Source organism: Agelaius phoeniceus, chromosome 32, assembly GCF_051311805.1.
Source record: "Agelaius phoeniceus isolate bAgePho1 chromosome 32, bAgePho1.hap1, whole genome shotgun sequence".
Lineage (NCBI taxonomy): Eukaryota > Metazoa > Chordata > Aves > Passeriformes > Icteridae > Agelaius > Agelaius phoeniceus.
The window spans coordinates 2643125-2659975 of record NC_135296.1 but is presented as its reverse complement, the minus strand read 5'-3'; the positions used below and the strand labels follow the sequence as shown (position 1 = coordinate 2659975).

General features: G+C 53.2%; 1 protein-coding gene across 1 annotated transcript in view; it reads right to left on the bottom strand.

Annotated features, from left to right (window-relative positions):
- Positions 1-13315, bottom strand: part of LOC143696277 (hydrocephalus-inducing protein homolog) — a 35088-nt gene extending 21773 nt beyond the window's left edge. Inside the window, exons 1-8 of the mRNA XM_077192233.1 lie at positions 13209-13315; positions 11833-12022; positions 10644-10743; positions 9295-9413; positions 7943-8166; positions 5956-6023; positions 3455-3687; positions 2542-2642 (exon numbers count right to left, since the gene is read on the bottom strand). Of these exons, the coding sequence (XP_077048348.1) occupies positions 2542-2642; positions 3455-3687; positions 5956-6023; positions 7943-8166; positions 9295-9413; positions 10644-10743; positions 11833-12022; positions 13209-13315 (1142 nt within the window). The remainder of the gene's footprint in view (positions 1-2541; positions 2643-3454; positions 3688-5955; positions 6024-7942; positions 8167-9294; positions 9414-10643; positions 10744-11832; positions 12023-13208) is intronic.
- Between the last annotated feature and the right edge of the window lie 3536 nt (positions 13316-16851).

Sequence of the window (16851 nt, the reverse complement as noted above, 5' to 3'; positions counted from 1 at the left end):
GAAGCAGCCTGATAGTTGAAAGCAACTGCTTTGTCAAACTTCAGGCTCCCTGGCACAGCCTGCATTGCCTGTCCTTCCTGTTCACTGATTTACAGGCAGTGCCACAATGGCCCAGGTTCAGATGTTTGGTGCCATCCAGGGAATTTGGCATTGCCATTTCCATATGTTTTAATAGAAGTTTAAATCCTTGCAACCACTCTTCAAATGTCAGCTTTCCTTTTTTTTTTTACAGAAAGCTCAAGGTTCCCAGAAGTCTTCTGACGTCCTCTTTTGTGCTCAGAGAGATGACATTTTCAAACAGATGTTTCCAAAGTTCACAGCATTTGAAAGAAGAATGAACTGAAATGCCCCTGGATTCCAGCTTAGCCGAACTCCATTCTGTGTCAGACACTGAGATTGCCACCTCTAAGGCAGGAGCTGTTTGTGCCACCCATCCCTCCTGTCCTTCTCCCCAGCAGCCTGGGCCTGTTTTCCCCGGCAGAATCCCTGTCCCTGTGCACCCTGCCAGGAGCAGTTGCACACAGGCACACATCTCCCCTTGCCCTCACCAGTGGGTTTCTCTCATCCCCGAACACGCCGATGACAACGTTGGTGCGATGAGTGCCCAGGGCCTGCACTTCCACCACAACTGGGATCTCTGCTGTGCTCTGGGGCTGCACAATCCCACAGGGCTTGGGGCTGGAGTAGAACACAGCAGAGTCCTCCTTGCGTTTCTGGAAGGGACAGAATGAAATGCAACTTCAGAGGGACCTCTGAAGAAACTTTAGACTCCTTAACATCCACGGCAACAGCAACTGAAACACACGTTTCAAACTCCCCAGCACAAAAGTAAAAGGCACAAACAAGATGCAAGAATTGTAGGCTTAGCACTCCCAGGGGATCCTGCAAGGAGGCTGCCAGCACAGGCATTGGTGTCAGTGGATGCAGCAGCTTTTCACAACCCTCTAAGATCTCCCACAAGAAAACACCCTGAAGACCAGAACATCAACTGTTTCCTCAGGAGCTTCAACTGCCTCCTAAAGTTTACAGTCAGGTAGGATCCTGCTCTCAGCAGATCTTTAGGACTGAAGAGAAACCAGCAAGGTCTTGTCCAAACCCTTTTTTCCCCTTAATAATCTCCTCAGTAATATTTGACAGAAGGAGGTGGATGTGATGCCAAACCTGGGGAATGAGCCCGTAGCAGCCAGGAAGGTGGCTGGGATTCCTAATGATGAGCTTCCTCTCATATGGCACCTTCAGGTGGCACTCATCGTACAGCAGCACTTGGGGGGACACTTGGAGCTCAGGAACGAGACATCTGGGCAAAGAGATGACCCCAGGGGAATCAGAGATACTGAGAGAATGGAGAACGTTTCCCCCCAAAGATTGTGAAATGGAGCAGAACACATTGGTCACTGTCAAATGCACACTGAACAGCCCTACAGGGATAAATTGCCTTCTACCCCTTCCCACTCCAACATGTCTTGTCAAGGAGGGGCAAACCCTGAGAGGCAGCACCCAGAGGCTGCCCAGTGCCCCAGGCAGAGCACTTTGAGCCACAGCTGCCTCAGCCCCTCCTTTACCCAAGAAGGCTTGAAAGGACTCCTGGAACAGTCCCAGTGAGCCACGAGCTCTGGGGGAGCCTTCCCAACAAGGATCAGTGCTCCCTAAGGCTCAAGGAACACACAACTCCAGTGTCTCAGTACAAATGACTCCCTTCTCTCCCATGGTGCTGTTGCCCTGCCTGAGAACTCAGCTCTTTGCCCCAGCCTTGGAGGGCACGAGACAGCAGCTGCCCCACAGAGTGGCTGATCAGCCCCTGCCAGGCCCTGCAGCTCCCTGGCTCCTTCACTGCACAGCTCCAGGCCCTGCCTGGCCCCAGCTCCACCTGCTTTACAGAATGGCAGCCCAGGCACTGCCTGGATGGCTCTGCCTGGGACAGGGAACAGCACCAGGGAGCTGCATCCCTCTTGGCATTCAACTGACACCCACAGCAGCACAGCAGCATGGAATTCTGCTGCAGCAACAACGACTTTTGGTCTCAACCCTGACAACATTAAAGCTCAAATTGGGAAGCAGAGGGAAGGAGAATAACTGGAGCTGACCTGCCACAGCAAGGGCTGCTTTCCCCTCGTATGACCTTGCCCTCACCACTCTTGCTGGGAGCCACTTCCCCCCTTCCATGTGCCCTCATGGACAGAGCCAGACCCTGACTCTCAGCAGGCTGCTTGGTGTGGCCCAAACCAGTGCACGGTGCTCACAACCAGCACAACTCCACCTCTTGCAGAAGAAGGAGAGGAGGCCCTCGGGAAATTTGTTCCACCTCAAGCACCAAAAACCAGGCCAAGAAATGATATCATTCCTGGTGCCCTTAGCAGAGGGCCCAGGACCGTGCTGGCTGTGAGCAGGGGTGCTTTTCACCACAGGCTGCTGCCCAAGCACTGCTGTTCCCATGTCCAGCTGGCACAACATGAGGCCATTAAGCAGCATTTCTCCTTGGCAGCTGCAGCCAGCAAAGCCTGTGCAAGGCAGTGCCTGGGGGGGCCAGGCAAGGGCTGGTACCTGGCTGTGAGGATCAGGGTTGCCACTCCCTTGCCAATACCCTCCAGGTCCACCAGCATTCTCCTGTAGAACTCCATCACCGTGTTGGAGCACAGGGTCACCTGGTGGAAGAGAAGAACAGTCAATTCTTCCTTACAAAAGCTCATTACCCACGGGTGATATCCTCCAGTTCCTGAGGGAGGATTTGGCCTTAATTCTTCTGCTGCTCCATGTGTAGAGCACAGTCTCAGAGTAACAAAAGCCTTCTGGCAATGCCAGATTTGTTAAACACCCCTTGCTATCAGGCCACAGGTCACCTACATTAAAACATTAGACTAAAGCTCTATGCACCACTGCATTCAAATTAAGGGGCCAATTTTTCATCTACAATGAGAAATGCAACTACAATGACATCCATGCAGAGGAAATCTGACTTGAACACAGCGAGTTCAGCTTCACAGGAGGAAGCTGAGGGCAAAGTGTGGCCCAGCAGGTGCTGGGCAGTTCATGGCTGCAGAGTTTTTTGTCCCCACTGGAGATTCCTGCAGTGAACACACATCATCCTGCTCCCCAGGAGAGGGGAAATGAGACCAAGAAGAAAAGCTAACTGCTTTATCCAATGACATCTCTCTAACGGCCACCTTCTGCCCTCATCCTTGCTCTGCCCACTTGCAATCAAATAAATCTCTCTCAAAAACACAAGAATGGCTTCAGGCCTTGACCATAAGGTATGTGACCTCAGCATATGAATTTGGAAACCAAACAGTGCTCCTTGAGGAACATCCCGAGTAAGCCAGCTAGCAGAGGCCTCCCAGCAGTGCAGATCTCTCACTGCCAGGATGCTCAAAGCTGGCACCAGAGCTAAAGCCCTCCCACACCGCAGTGCAGCTTCAGCCCTGGTGCTGCAGCGTCTGTGGCTGGGCTCTTGCCGTACCTCGATATCCTGGTGTCCCTGGGGCAGGATGGTGCCTTGGCTGGGATTCATGGTGAACTCCCTGGGCTCCACATAGAAATGGATTCCCTTCCTCCAGGCCGGGTCAGTGTCCCTGCGGATCTGATCCACGCTGTCCACAGCCGGCTGCGTGCCATCGTCCGACATGCGGAGCTGGAACGTCAGGGGCACCGGGGAGCTGTTGGTGAGGCGGCAGCGCCGCGTGTAGGGAAAGCCTGGGGAAGGACACAAATATCCATTCAGGCACCCATTAGGGCATGATCCTGGGGGGAATATCCTGGCAGGATGAAAGTGGGATTGGAGTTGAGCTCTTTATTAGCTGAACTACAGCTCAGCGAGAAGCTGCGTGAGGAATGAATCCTCACTGAGTTCCCTTTGACACAGATTCCAGACTGCAGCCTTGAAAATGCCCACTCCTAGCCCTGCTCAACACTGCAAGCTTCTCTCTTTGTGATAGGGAGGAGCTCCCTCACCTGCCCCAAACCAGCACCAGTTCTCTCTCAGTGATGAGTGTGCACCCAGACCCAGCATTTACTCTGAGAATTCAAGCTGTCAAATTCCCTCGTCAGCCTGCCAACACTCCCACCGTTTTCAAGATATATAAACAGTGAGTCGTCATTGAGAAGAAGCTACAGCAAAAGGAAGTGAGGATGGAATCAGGAACTAGAACGTGATGCAAAGCACCCTAATGCAGCTTGTCTCTGCAGGACCCTTAAGGCATCTCTTGGTTTGGGCCAAACTGACTGAGCACGTGACAGCTCAGAGCCCACTCAACTGGGGGCACACCCAAGCCTTGCTTTGAGATTAGCAATTAGGAACCAGGTCCCACCTCACCCAACAAACGGGGATATCACAGCCATGCTGCTCACTATGATTGCTGCCTGCAAGGGTTTCCCCCACTCTAGCTCTGAGATTTGCTTTCCACCCCACAAAGCCAGAGATACAGCCACTCATGGTGGGGATGTCCTGCAGAGCCCACAGAGCAGCCACAGCCTGCTCTGCAGTGCACATCTGGCTGGGCTGGCAGCTCTGTGGGGAGGAGACTTCTCCCCAGGCCTGCTCACCAAGAGTCACTGGAACACAGATGGGGAGAAAAAAACAACTGCAGCTGCAGCCCAGAGCTTCTCTGTGCCCATCCAAGTGACCACTGCCAGCTCCAGCAGGGACTCCAGCAGGGAGGCAAAGAGAGGCACAAAAAGGACAAACCCAGATGTCAAAACCTCAAATGAGACTGAGGCCAGCACATGCAGACAACAGTCAACAGTTACAAAGAAGAAAAGATACAACAGCTGCCTGCAGCTGAAGAGACCTTAGGAATGAAATGGCATTCAGCAGGATCAATCTCCTGCTTCAGAACCATATTTCCATCTGTTGCCTTTCTTGTTTCATTTCTTCAAAAGGCAACTTGACAACTGCCTCCGTGGTGATGCAGGCTGGGGCAGAAGCAGCTCAGGAAAGGCAATGAGTTTCCATCAGAAGTTCATGAACTTCATTGTTCTGGGTTTAGGCTTGGCAGTGAATGTTGCCCTTGGTCTGGGAAGGGAGATAGGGGTTTGGGGGGGTTTTGGCCCTGGGCTGGGCTTTTCCGTTGGGGGTTTTGGGAGTTGTGGCGTGATGCCGTGGGCTGCTGTGCAGTGGGAGCTGAGGCTGGGCAGGGAGCGGAGCTTCCCTTCCTCCCGCTCGGGGATCGCAGCTCGGCCGCTGCTGCTGCGGGAGGTTGTGTGCTTGGCCCGGGACTGCCCTGGCTGCAGCTCAGCGCTGCCATCGACCCTGCCTGCCTGCCCCGCTCCTGCCTGCTGCTGCTGGGCACTGCCCACATCCCCCTGCCCTTTGGGGGTTTGCAAAAGGAGCATTCCCTCCTTCCCTTCCCTTCCCTTCCCTTCCCTTCCCTTCCCTTCCCTTCCCTTCCCTTCCCTTCCCTTCCCTTCCCTTCCCTTCCCTTCCCTTCCCTTCCCTTCCCTTCCCTTCCCTTCCCTTCCCTTCCCTTCCCACACCGGCTGGGAGGGGATCCCTGCCCTGCCAGAGCCCACAGCTCCTCCTGCTGTGACCACAACTCCACCAAAGGGGAAAAACGGGACCTGGCCCCTGGGAAACCTCTGTTCTTGCCTTCTTGTCTGTGCTCTCCTGAGATAGTCTAGGAAAGAACTGTTATTCCTTTTCCCATAGTTTTGCCTGGGAGCCCTGTCATTTCAAAGGGATAATAATTGGGAGGGAGGGGCTCATCTTTCCATTGCAGGAAGATTCCCACCTTCCTTGGCAGACATCTGTCTTTTCAAGCAGCACAGAGACACCAGAAAATACTGACTTTCTATTCCTTGCTCCTATTGGATCTCACAATGGCAAAATGCCCCCTGAGGCAGCAGCCCTGCAGCCCTGCAGTTGACAGCCTGAAGAGGCTGCTGGGGCAGACCAGGAGTGAGGGATGCTTTTCTGTTGGAAGACACAGATCCCTGACGCTGTGTCCCAGCCCAGGCAACACTCACCAAAGGAGATGTCCCCGAAGTCGAGCTCAGGGAGGTCGAAGTGTACACTCGGTGCAGTGACGCTGCCCCTGGAGGCCGAGGACAGAGCAGGAAAGGGCTCGGTTAAAGGGATTGCAAAGGTCCGGCTGTCGTGGCTCGGGGGCACAAAACCTGGGCTCAGGGCACCCTGGGTTTCCAACCAACACAGCACCGTGTGCTCAGCACAGGGCCCTGTGCACAGGGGGCAGCTCACGCCAAGTGGCAGCAGCCAACAGCCCCTGATGGGCTTTGGGCACAGGGCAGGCAGGAGAAGCCCCCGGCTTGCTGGGGGTCCCATGAAGGACCCTGAACACACACCCAGACAGGGCTCCGTGCCTCAGTTTCCCCATCTGCAAGGGGATGGACATCAAGGTGTGCCCACAAACTTCTGTAAGCAGCCCTTCCAGCCACAGGTGCCCTGCTTTGCTCCTTCTTAGCTGCAACTGCTGTTCCCATGGAGGAGCTTTCTCAGGAGAGTTTGACCCACCCAATCATTACAGACAGGGTTCTGAGACACAAATCCAGGGCATTCCCAAACATCCTCTGGAAAGAGCAGCAACAGTTCTACCCAGGGGACAGATGAATCCTAGAGGAAAGGACCAGCTTGTCAGCAGTGCCCCAGCTGGCACAGCCAAGAGCAAGAGCTGCAACAAGCAAACAAGGCTGTCCTGAATCTAGCACAGCACCTCACCTGGCCTTGAACTCAGCAGACACACTCCAAAAGTCACCAACATCCACTGAAATCAGCACTTGAAGCTGCACAACACTCACCAGTTGATTTCATGGTTGATGCCAATCAATGCCCACTCTGCCTTTTGGTTCCAAATCAAGGAGCAGTGACCTGGGCCTTGTGTTGTATTCACAGGACTGCCCCTGGCTCTGCTCTGCACATCTCAACAAGAGACACCTGCCCTTGCTCCAGGAGAAAGCTGCTTATGCACAAACACCCCATGACCACTTTGGGGGAGGGACAGAGGAGAATCAATTCTTTGATGGTGAAAGGTTCCCTCTTGATTTCCAAAAGAAAAAAACCAGCACTTTTCCTCCAAAAACAAAGCCAGCATCATGGTTTCTCCACTATGGGCACACCTACTCACCACTTTTCTCTAGCTAAGGAGTAACTTCCTTGTTCTTCTTTATCCATCTCCCTTATCTTATTGCTATCATCCAGTGCAGATTGCTTTCATTTCTTGACTGCCTTGAGCCAGTGCCTGCCAAGAGCAGCAGCCCAGCTCCAAAGCTGCAGAGCAGCCAGCATCAGCTCTCCTGCTTCCACTGCATTATCCTAGCAGCAGATGGCTCAGGCTGGCAGGGCCAAGGCCTCACGCTGCTGTGGTGCTGAGGACTGAGCTCTGCCTCCCCTATGGTCAGCCCTTCTCCCTTTGGCTGGGCCAGGATTGTCTCTTGCCATGGCACCAGCCCACGGGATGGTGCCCCAGTCCTTGGCACAGTTCCTGCTGCACAGTTCCCTGACTCCCACATCAGCCCTTTGCTGGCTGTGCAAAGGAGGCACCAGAGCACTCTGTGCACAGGAGCTGGGAGCATAGCTTGTCCCCCACAGCATGGCCATGAGAGCTGAGCTGAGGCTGCTGCTGCCCATCTGGCATGGATTATTCACACAAGGTTTTACAAACACTGCTGCTGCTGCAGAATCACCCAGGCTGGCCCATCTGCAAAGCCCTGGGGGCCTTGCTGGGTGTTCAGCTGGGACATCCCAGAGCAGCTGCTGCCCAAAGCTGATCCATCCCACTGCCTGCCATGGCCCAAGGCACAGGGAGGATCCCTGCAGGGAGGAGTCATTCCAGCTGCCAGGCACCACCCAGGGCAGGAGGCATCCTCACACTAAAGCAATGCCAGCAGCAGAGCAGACATTCAGACCTTTTTTCTCTGCTCCAGCCCAAAAGGAGGTAGGTGGGGGATGTCCCAGAGACAGCCACAGATGTGCCCACCCAGCTGCCAGGGTCCTTACTTGATGGTCAGGATGGCAGGCCTAGGAGATCCAGCCACACTGAACTGGAACTCTTCCTCAAAGCTCCCCAGCACGGTGGCACTGAAGGAGATCTGGACACTCTGGCTCCCACCTGCTGCAATGATGCCCTCCTCGGGTGCAAACTTGAAGCACAAGCCCACGTTGCTGCCTGAAGGGATACGGGTGAAGGGAGCATCAAGAGCTCCTTGGTTCATCAGTTTCACCTGCAGCAGCAAGAAAGCAAAGTGGAAATACATGTGGAACCTTCCCTTCTTGTGAGTTCTTGGCTAATGATGCAATGAACACCCAGCAAAGGCAGAAGATGCTTTGTGCTGCTGAATGGCAGAAGTCAAAAGATACAACAGGACAAGTTCTGCCTTTGGGTTCTCATGCAGAGCAGTGGCAACTCCACAGAACTGCAGTCACCCTGGGCTTATCCCATGGACACAGAGCAGTGCACCTCTGCTCAGCAGCACCCAGCTCACTGGGAGCTGGCCCTGAGAGCAACGTGGGCTGATTGCAGCTGCGGAGTGAATCACCCCAGAGCTGCTGCTGCCCCACTGAGCACAGCTCCAACAGCACCATCTACTCATTCACCTTTTCCCATACCATCAAAACAATACATTGAGAGTGAGGCATCAGCATCAAAATGTACAGACAGCACCATCTCTTGGTAAGAAAACTCAGGGTGTCTTTCTCTACCCCAGCCAAGCTTTTGAAAGTGTCCGACATGACGCAGTGCCTCATTTTCTACCTCTTTCAGTTGCTCTCTCATGAAGTTTTTGCAAGCTTGACACTATTGGGGGGAGGCAAATAGGTAGAAAAATCCTTTTGTTTAATTCCCAGGAACACTTTTCTCTTTCTAGAGCCAGAGATGCAGCAAGGCTGAAGTGTGGTGAGGGACTGCTCAACAAGGGAGAGAACTCCCAAGGCTTTCCTGTCACTTGCAGGAATAAGCAGGGACACTTGACTGGGAGCTGTTGCAGTGGGCTGAAGGTCAAAAGCAGCCAGTTTGTTGCAGCTGCTTCTGCAGAGCCCAGTGCAAAGGTGCCTTGTGTCTGGCACTGCCACAAAAGCCTCTGAACATGCAGCTTTTGGAGCCAGTGCTGGGTTCATGGGCCAAGGGCTTGTTTTGCAGGAAGCCTTCACGCTGATCCCTAAGGAAGGCTGCCCAAAAGCAGGGACTGGGGCTTCAGGAACAACAGACACACCTTTCTGACCCCCCCAGATTTGAGCAGTGCATCAAATATTCCCTACTCACAAGTGCCCAGGTTGGCAGCAATTCCACAGCTCCACCAGGCTTGCTGCTGCCTCAGGAGCCATCAGGATCCATCCCAAGCCCTGCTGCTCACCTCACAGACATGGGGGGTGTTGACAAAAACGTTCCCAAGGTTCAGAGTCTGAGAGCTGAGTTCAACCAAGGGTCCTTGGCCTTGCCCTCTGAGCTGCAGGGGCAGCCTGCTCTCACGGCCTGGGGAGAGATGTCCATTGCAGTACAATCATTGCCTCTGTCACACTGGATTTTCCAGGCTGCCTCAGTGCTAGTCCCTGACTCTGAGCTGGATGCAACCAGCTCCTGATGCTGCAGGAGAAGATATGCACCCTTCTCTTCCCTCAGGAGAAATCCCTTGGGGCTGACTCCTAATTTCTAACCCATTCCTTGGGCTGCTTTCCAATTTGAGCCACCCGTTTGCTGAGTTTAAAACATCTCTGGTGTCCTGTAGTGACAGGCCAAGGAGTAATGGGTAGAAATTGAGAGAACGGAGATTTAGGTTAGATATTAGGGAAGAAATTTTTACTGGGAGGGTGGTGAGGCACTGGGACAGGTTCCCCAGGGAAGGTGTAGAGGTTCCAGCCCTGCAAGTGTTCCAAGCCAGGCTGGATGGGGCTTGGAGCTACCTGCTCTAGGGGGAGGTGTCCCTGCCCATGGCAGGGGCCTTGGCACTAGATGATCTTGAAGGTCCATTCCATCCTTAACACACTGTGATTCTGTGGTTTCCTTCCCATGCACCTAGAGGAGCTTTGAAATCCATTCAGTGCAGGCACAAAGCTCATACAGAGTTTGGCAATTACCAAACTCCCAGGCCCAGGAGCACAGGACTTTGTTGCCCAAGTTGCTCCCCTTCTGACACTCAGCACTGTGTTCTATTTGCACAGACTGAGAGCTGCAAGGGCTCAACTCCCACACAGGGAGAGAAGCAGCTGCTGGCCAAGGGGGCTCCCTCTACAAACAGCCTGGGCTCAGTGGGGCTCAGCCACCTCTGCTCTGCTGCTGTCTGGGCACTGGGAGGTGATCCAGGCTCAGGGAGCCCATTTCTAACTCAGCTCCTCCCACCTGATGATGGATCCATGGCAAATGGACCCATCCTGGAGGCCAGGGGCCTGGAGGGCCTTAGTGCTTGTTCACTAAAGCTGTTCTGCTCTGGAGCTCTCTGGCCTTTGAGGGAATGCTGGCAAAGCCATGGCATGAAAACCTCTCCCTGCACTGCCTGGGCTGTTCTGGGATCAGTCAGGCAGACACAGCACTCTGAGCCCTGGCCTGGCACGGGAGACTCCCTGGAAGCTGCAGGGCCAGGGGGGATGTGCCAGCACTGCCCTGCTGACCAGGGACTCTTCCCAGCACTTCCATGGGAGCCCAGTGGGCTCAGGCTTGCACCATGGCTTCACTGAGGGGGAGAGAAGCAGGGCAAAGGAGCTGCACCTGAGATGCTGCAGTAAGCCACACTTCCATACTCCAGTGCTTCCAGGGGCTTGAAGGTCACCTTGATTTCAGCTGAACAATTTGGCCCAATTTCTCCCTCCTACAGCAGAAAGAGACAGCAAAACATTGCTCTGCAAACTTCACATTGCTTGTTTTCACCACACTCCTGTAGGCCTTTGTTTAGAGCATCAGTGATGAGTGAACAACACAAGGAGCCAAGGAAACACTCCAAACCCAGCTCAGCACAGCTCTCAATGCTCAGCTGATCAGCTCCCACTCTCCACAATATTCCTGCTGCTCTGACACAAGCTCTTGGCCACATCATGCTCCTGTCAGCTACAGTGGGATGCAACTGCCACTGTGCACTGCTGGCTCTCAGCCTTAGATGGGCCATAGGAGTAAGCAAGAAGAGAACATGATCCCCTTCCTTGAAATGCAAATATTAGTTCAGCTGTTTTGAAAGAAAGCAGAGGTTGGGATTATTCGGGGCTTTACTCCAAGATGAGAAGGGGTTTTGCACTGTGCAGACACCAGGCATTCATCATCTCTCCCAATGCCAGTACTCAGAATCAGGGCTCTGCTGGATGGGAGCACGTGGCAGTTTGCTTGCATCAGCAGAAAAGGAAAAGGTTTTCTGTCCCTGTGTGCAGGAGAACTCCAAAGGCCCATTTCAACCTTGCACCCTTGTGTCCAGGCTCACAGATGACACTGGAAGGCAGACTCAGAAATAGTGCAAGGCGTGCTCACAGGAGGGGAGTGGCATTTCTGTCATTAACCTTGGGCTGAATTTGGCCTCCTTTTGCCAGGGAACCATTGCAAGCTTCAGGTCAGTGTGTGAGCTGGCAGTGCTCCAACAGCCTCTGCTGAGCCCCACGTGTGGGGGGAGCCCCTGCCTACAAGAAGTGCTCCCTGTGACACTGCAAGGACACGCACGCGGGGCCTTGAGCTCCAGCCTGGCAGCAGAGCTGGGCTTTGTCAGGCTCCCAGCCCTTCCTTGAGCCTGCAGGGCACAAATGCTTTGAGCAGGGAGCTCTGCAGCCGCTCCAGGAACTCCATGTCCTCCCTGCCAGCACATGGGGCCAGCTGAGGATCTGCCCAGTGACCGCAGCCGGGGCAAGGGGTGGGTGTAGGGAGTAGGGCGGGTGGGAGGAGGAGAAGGAGGAAGAGAATGTTCTCAGCTATCACTCACCATTGGCTCAATGACAAAAATGTCATGGGAGAACAGCATGGGGTCTTCTCGCACCTTTGCCATCTTCTCCTGGACCATGCTGCTCAGGAGGGCACTGTGATCTCCACTAAAGCCCTTCACCTTCTCTGTTTCTTTCTCCTCTGGGAAGTTTTCCTGGGACACCTCTTTCTGCAGCTGCAGCAAACACTGCCTGCAGCCCCAGGGAGAGACAAGGCCAGCAGATGGTTTCATGAGCCACAGATTTGCAGAGAGAAGTGGGAGAGCAGGAGAGCAAAGCACCTGGGGAGGAGCAGCAGCAGCAGCTCCCCAGCAAAGGCTGAGCCCAAGCCACAAGGGTCCCACATGGATCAGAGGATAACTTGCTGTTCACTGGCACAGCAGGGACTTTTACTCCACACTTGCAAGCTCAGCAGAGGTTTCCAAAGCCAGCAGCCCTCCAGAGAAGCTCCTGCCTCAAAGCCTCTGCCACAGCTGAGGGAGAATCCAGCGGCCACCTCAGCTGGCTTTTCCTCCCACTGAGCTGCTCGGGGGAGGCACAGAAAGATCACAGAGCACCCACTGCAGCACTTCCCTGGCAAGGGGAGACCAAGCTGGCTTGCAGCTACGTGTTACCAGCATCACTCTTTGTTTCTTCCATTTTGGACCTGCCCCGTTCCCTGCTCTGCCTTTCACAAGAGCATCCCAGAGCACTTCCAAAGGAGATTGATGAATTCAGGCACCCAATCCCTTCAGTGACATTCAAGGTTTCATATGCAATATGCATGAAAACAGAGCCTCTGAGAGGCAAAGGGACTTTGTCATGCAGGAGGGAGACAGCAAACTCCTGGAGAGACCTTTTCATGAGCCAGAGCTTTTTGGCTCCCATCCCAGTGCATGGCAGTAGAATGTCCTGAGAGGGAAAGGATCCTGCATTATCTACTCTCATAAAAAATCCTCTCTGCTCTGAGAGCTCAAAAGCTTCTCTGACAGCAGGACAGGGGGAGACAACCAGCCCCCATGGGCAAGGAGCTTTTGAAGGAACTAAGGGGAAAAAAGAGGGTGTATCACCTTTGGAAAGAGGGACTGGCAACTCAGGAAATGTTTAGGGATGTTGCCTGGTCATGTAGAAAGGAGATTAGAGAGACAAGAGCCCAATTAGAACCTGAGGAAATCCAGTCATCACAATCAACCTTTCCTTCCCAAAATGCCGTCCCTGGCTGGACTATCAATGAACTGGAATGCTGAGTGCTGAGCTCCTGAAGCCCAGGGACACACACCCCAGTGCCAGGCATGGGTTACTTGGCCTAAACCATTCCAAAGCACCAACACCCCCTGAGGCCACACATCAGTTTCAGTCTTGGGCCTGTATCTCACTGAAATGCATCTTTCAAACCAACCTCCTCTTCTCTTCATTCTCTTCTTCCTCACTAGGAAAAGCCTTCCACTGGAAGTGGGCTGTGATGTTACTCCTGTTTTCAATGAACAGGGTTCTGTGGCTTGACATGGTGATGAAAGTCTTGTCAACCTCCACGGAATCTGTGCTCAACCCAATGTTGACATCTACAGCTTCTCCATGGAGCTTTGTGTGGATTCTTTCTTCACCTGGAACAAAGCAAAGGGGAGTCTTTGCTCAGCTCACTGGCTGACGGAAGCACAAGGAACAGAGCAAACCACAGGGCACAGAAGAAAGTGTCACAGTTTTGAGCTGAATGAGCCATTCTGTGGATCAGTCCATTTATCACATCCTGACAGCTCTGTGTGTAGAGCGTGGGGATGTCCTGGGCAGCTCCTTAAACACCTTATTTCTGAGGGTGTTTGTAGAGATTTGGCCCCAAGGTGACGGTATGGGCAGGGAGATTGGTCCATGTGCTCCGGTGACCCACTCAGGTCACCGGGATTTCTGCATCCAAGTCCTTCAGGTGACAGGGCTGAGGAGCCCTGTTCAGCCCTGCCTTGCCCAGGGTCTCCCCGGGCATCCCAGGAGACTCCTGTCTCTCCTGATGCCTTGGATCCCTTCTTGCTGACCAGCAAATATGCCTGGGGGCAGGTGGGCAGCAAAAGGAGGCCCAGAGGAACAAGTGAAGGGACAGCCCACAGCAGGAGGGGACACAGGTGAGGAAACACAACCCGCCTGGCTCTGCAATGTGACAAACCACTACAAAATGAGCACCATGACAATCATCATCATCATCTCCCTGTCCAAACCCACAGCCACATCAGTCTTGAAATATTTTATATTGTTCTGATCTGAAAAACCAAGCTGGAGCATTGCAAATCAAATAAGAAAGGGACAAAGGAAAGATTAGTGAGTACAGAGCAGTTTCTACATTAAGACTGAATGGGATTCCTCAGTCTAGAAATCAAATGGGAGATAGATGTGAGAGGTTTGCAACAGCGTGAACGGCCTGTGAAATGGGGACAGGGAAAAATTTGTTTGGATTTGTCACAACAAAGGAACTTGAGGGCCCGAAAATGTTGTTGTGCAGAAACTACATCTATGTGTAAGGGCCACATAGAGAAAGGGTCTGTGACAAGCCAGTGGAGAAGCAGCATATGGGACAGAGGTGTGCAAGAAATCCATTGCATTGGAGAGAGTCTGATGGAGACCTCACCTACAGCACTGTCCAGGAATCAAATAAAACTTCACCCAGGCATAGCCACATGGTAGTGGAGAATCAGGGATCCTCCTTCCTCCACTCAGCAACTCCAGCAAAACAGGAGTCCAAAATCTTTGCCTTTGTTAGAGGGGATCCACTTTCTCAAGCCCCTGAACACCAAGGAGTTCTCAGTTTGCTTTGGGGTAAAGCTGAACAGGGGAGGCACCTCTAGAGGGAATGCAGGGGATGGGACAGCAGGGAGCCATGTGGAGAACTGTCCTGTGCCCTGCAGGGCCCAGCACTCACCTGAGCTGCAGCACACGGCCAGGGAGCCGCAATGGGCACCGCTGGCCAGCGGGTGAAATGCCACTGTCACCTGCACGGTGTCACCAGCGCCCAGAGCTCCTGTGGCCGGCACCACGGAGAAAGGACTGCAACACAAAGAGAGGCATCAGGCCTGGGGGACACCTGGCCATGAGATTCCTGCTGCACTGCAGCTCCCTGCAGCTCCCTTGGGCAAGCAGGGAGCAAACCAAGCACAGGCAGCAGAAGACAGCCAGAACAGACAGGATCAGAAACAGCCACTGAGCCACTGCTGAAGAGATCCAGCCCTCACAAGATCCTGGGGGTAAAATGACCTCAGCTCCCCCATACTCTGCATCCAGCTCTCTGCAATGAGGCTCAAGGGTCCCACTGCCAGCAATCCCATCAGAGAATGGTTGGTGAAAAGCACAGAGAGGGTTCAGAGCTATCTGCATGCACAACTTGACACTGACTGCCTCAGGAATTTCTCTTTTCCTGCTGCCTATAAACCTCATCTCAGGAGATGCAAATGTTAGGGCACTCCCTGTCCTGGGAGATTACAGCCTAGGAATCAGACAGGGAGAAGGAACTTTTCTCTGAAGACCAAGGAATAGTTACTGTTGAATTTGCAGTGTGGTTCTTTGGTTTCTTTGCCCTTGAAAACATCCTTTTGTCCAAAAGGATGGTTTTTGTCCAAAAAGGACACATTTTATCAGCATTTCAATGGAAGCTGCTCTAAGAAAAGGAGCAATCAAAACTCTGAAAGAGTGCAAATGCAGATTAGAGCAATAGAGTGACATGGAAACAAGACCCAAAAGGAGGATGCCATTTACAGTCTGAAGGGTCCAATCCCAGCTAAATGAAGCACCATGAGCAGGAGCACATCAAGGAAGCTGAACAGGAGGTTTCTCTGTGTTTACCAGCAATGCAGTCTGGGACTCTGGGCTGTCATGCAGGCTGGTAATTGTTTGCTTGGCCCAGCAGAGAAACTCTATGCAATGTGTTGGAAATAATGATGCAGATGTGTTGGTGCACTTTGGATTTACCAGGAGCAATCAGGATTGGTCACCAGGTAAACAGCTCTTGCCTGACAAACACAAGACTCTGTGCTTTGATGCTCAGGGAGAGCTCAGGGGAAATGTGCTTGTGCCCAGCAGCTGCTGGGCTTTGTGCTCTTCTACAGCCCCAGGGAGGAAACAAAAGTTGCTGGCCTTGGTGCTTTGCTGCTGGTCAATGTGTCACTTCAAAGTGTCTTCTGGGGACTTTGGTGATGAATGCATCACACACAAAAACAAAGAGAGCGTCTGGCAAGCTGAACTTTGTTCATGTCAGTAGTGACAGCTGATGAACTTGCTTCAGGTTCTGCTCATTCAGGACCTCTTGCTGCAGTGATGGGCTGAGCTGTTCCCATTCCCACTGGTGAGAACATCACTGCTGGCTGATGGGGAAGCCTTGGGCCAGCAATGTTCATGTGCTGGACGTGAGACTTTGGAGGGAGGGGAGGAAAGACAAGGCCCCAGCAGCCCCAGAGCCAGATCAGTGCACGTGCTCCTGCATCTGCCCCGGGGCTGATGCCAGCACTGCTGCAGCTCTGCTGGGGCTCGGGGGGATCAGGGCCTGCTGGGGGCAAGGCACAGCATTCTTCTCTTAGTCTTTTGCCAGAAATTTCATCAGAACAGAGAAGCTGCCACTTAGGGGAATCCCAGGCCAGACTTCAGCACTACCTTCCATTCCATTCCATTCCATTCCATTCCATTCCATTCCATTCCATTCCATTCCCACTTCTACCCCATGTTACATGCTCCCATGCTCCTGCCTTCAGATGGCAGGATGGGAATAACATCCTAGGGGTGACTTCAGGGCTTGCCTGAGAAAGAAGGCAAGTCTTCTTCTTTTCAAATTATCAGGAGAAAAGGATCCAGCCAAGTTCAGGACTCAGTTGTCAGGACTGAAAAACTGAGTGCAAATCAGCCCCTGCATCTCCTACATCCCTGGGCTGTACCCACCAGACTCCTCTGTTCCTGCTGTAGCAGTCATCTCTCACACAGACCTGGCTCTACAGCTAAACTTAACTCCTCTCAATTTCAGCCAACATCACTAAGCTGTTCCCTGAGCCCACAGATAGAAGAGCTGTGAAGGA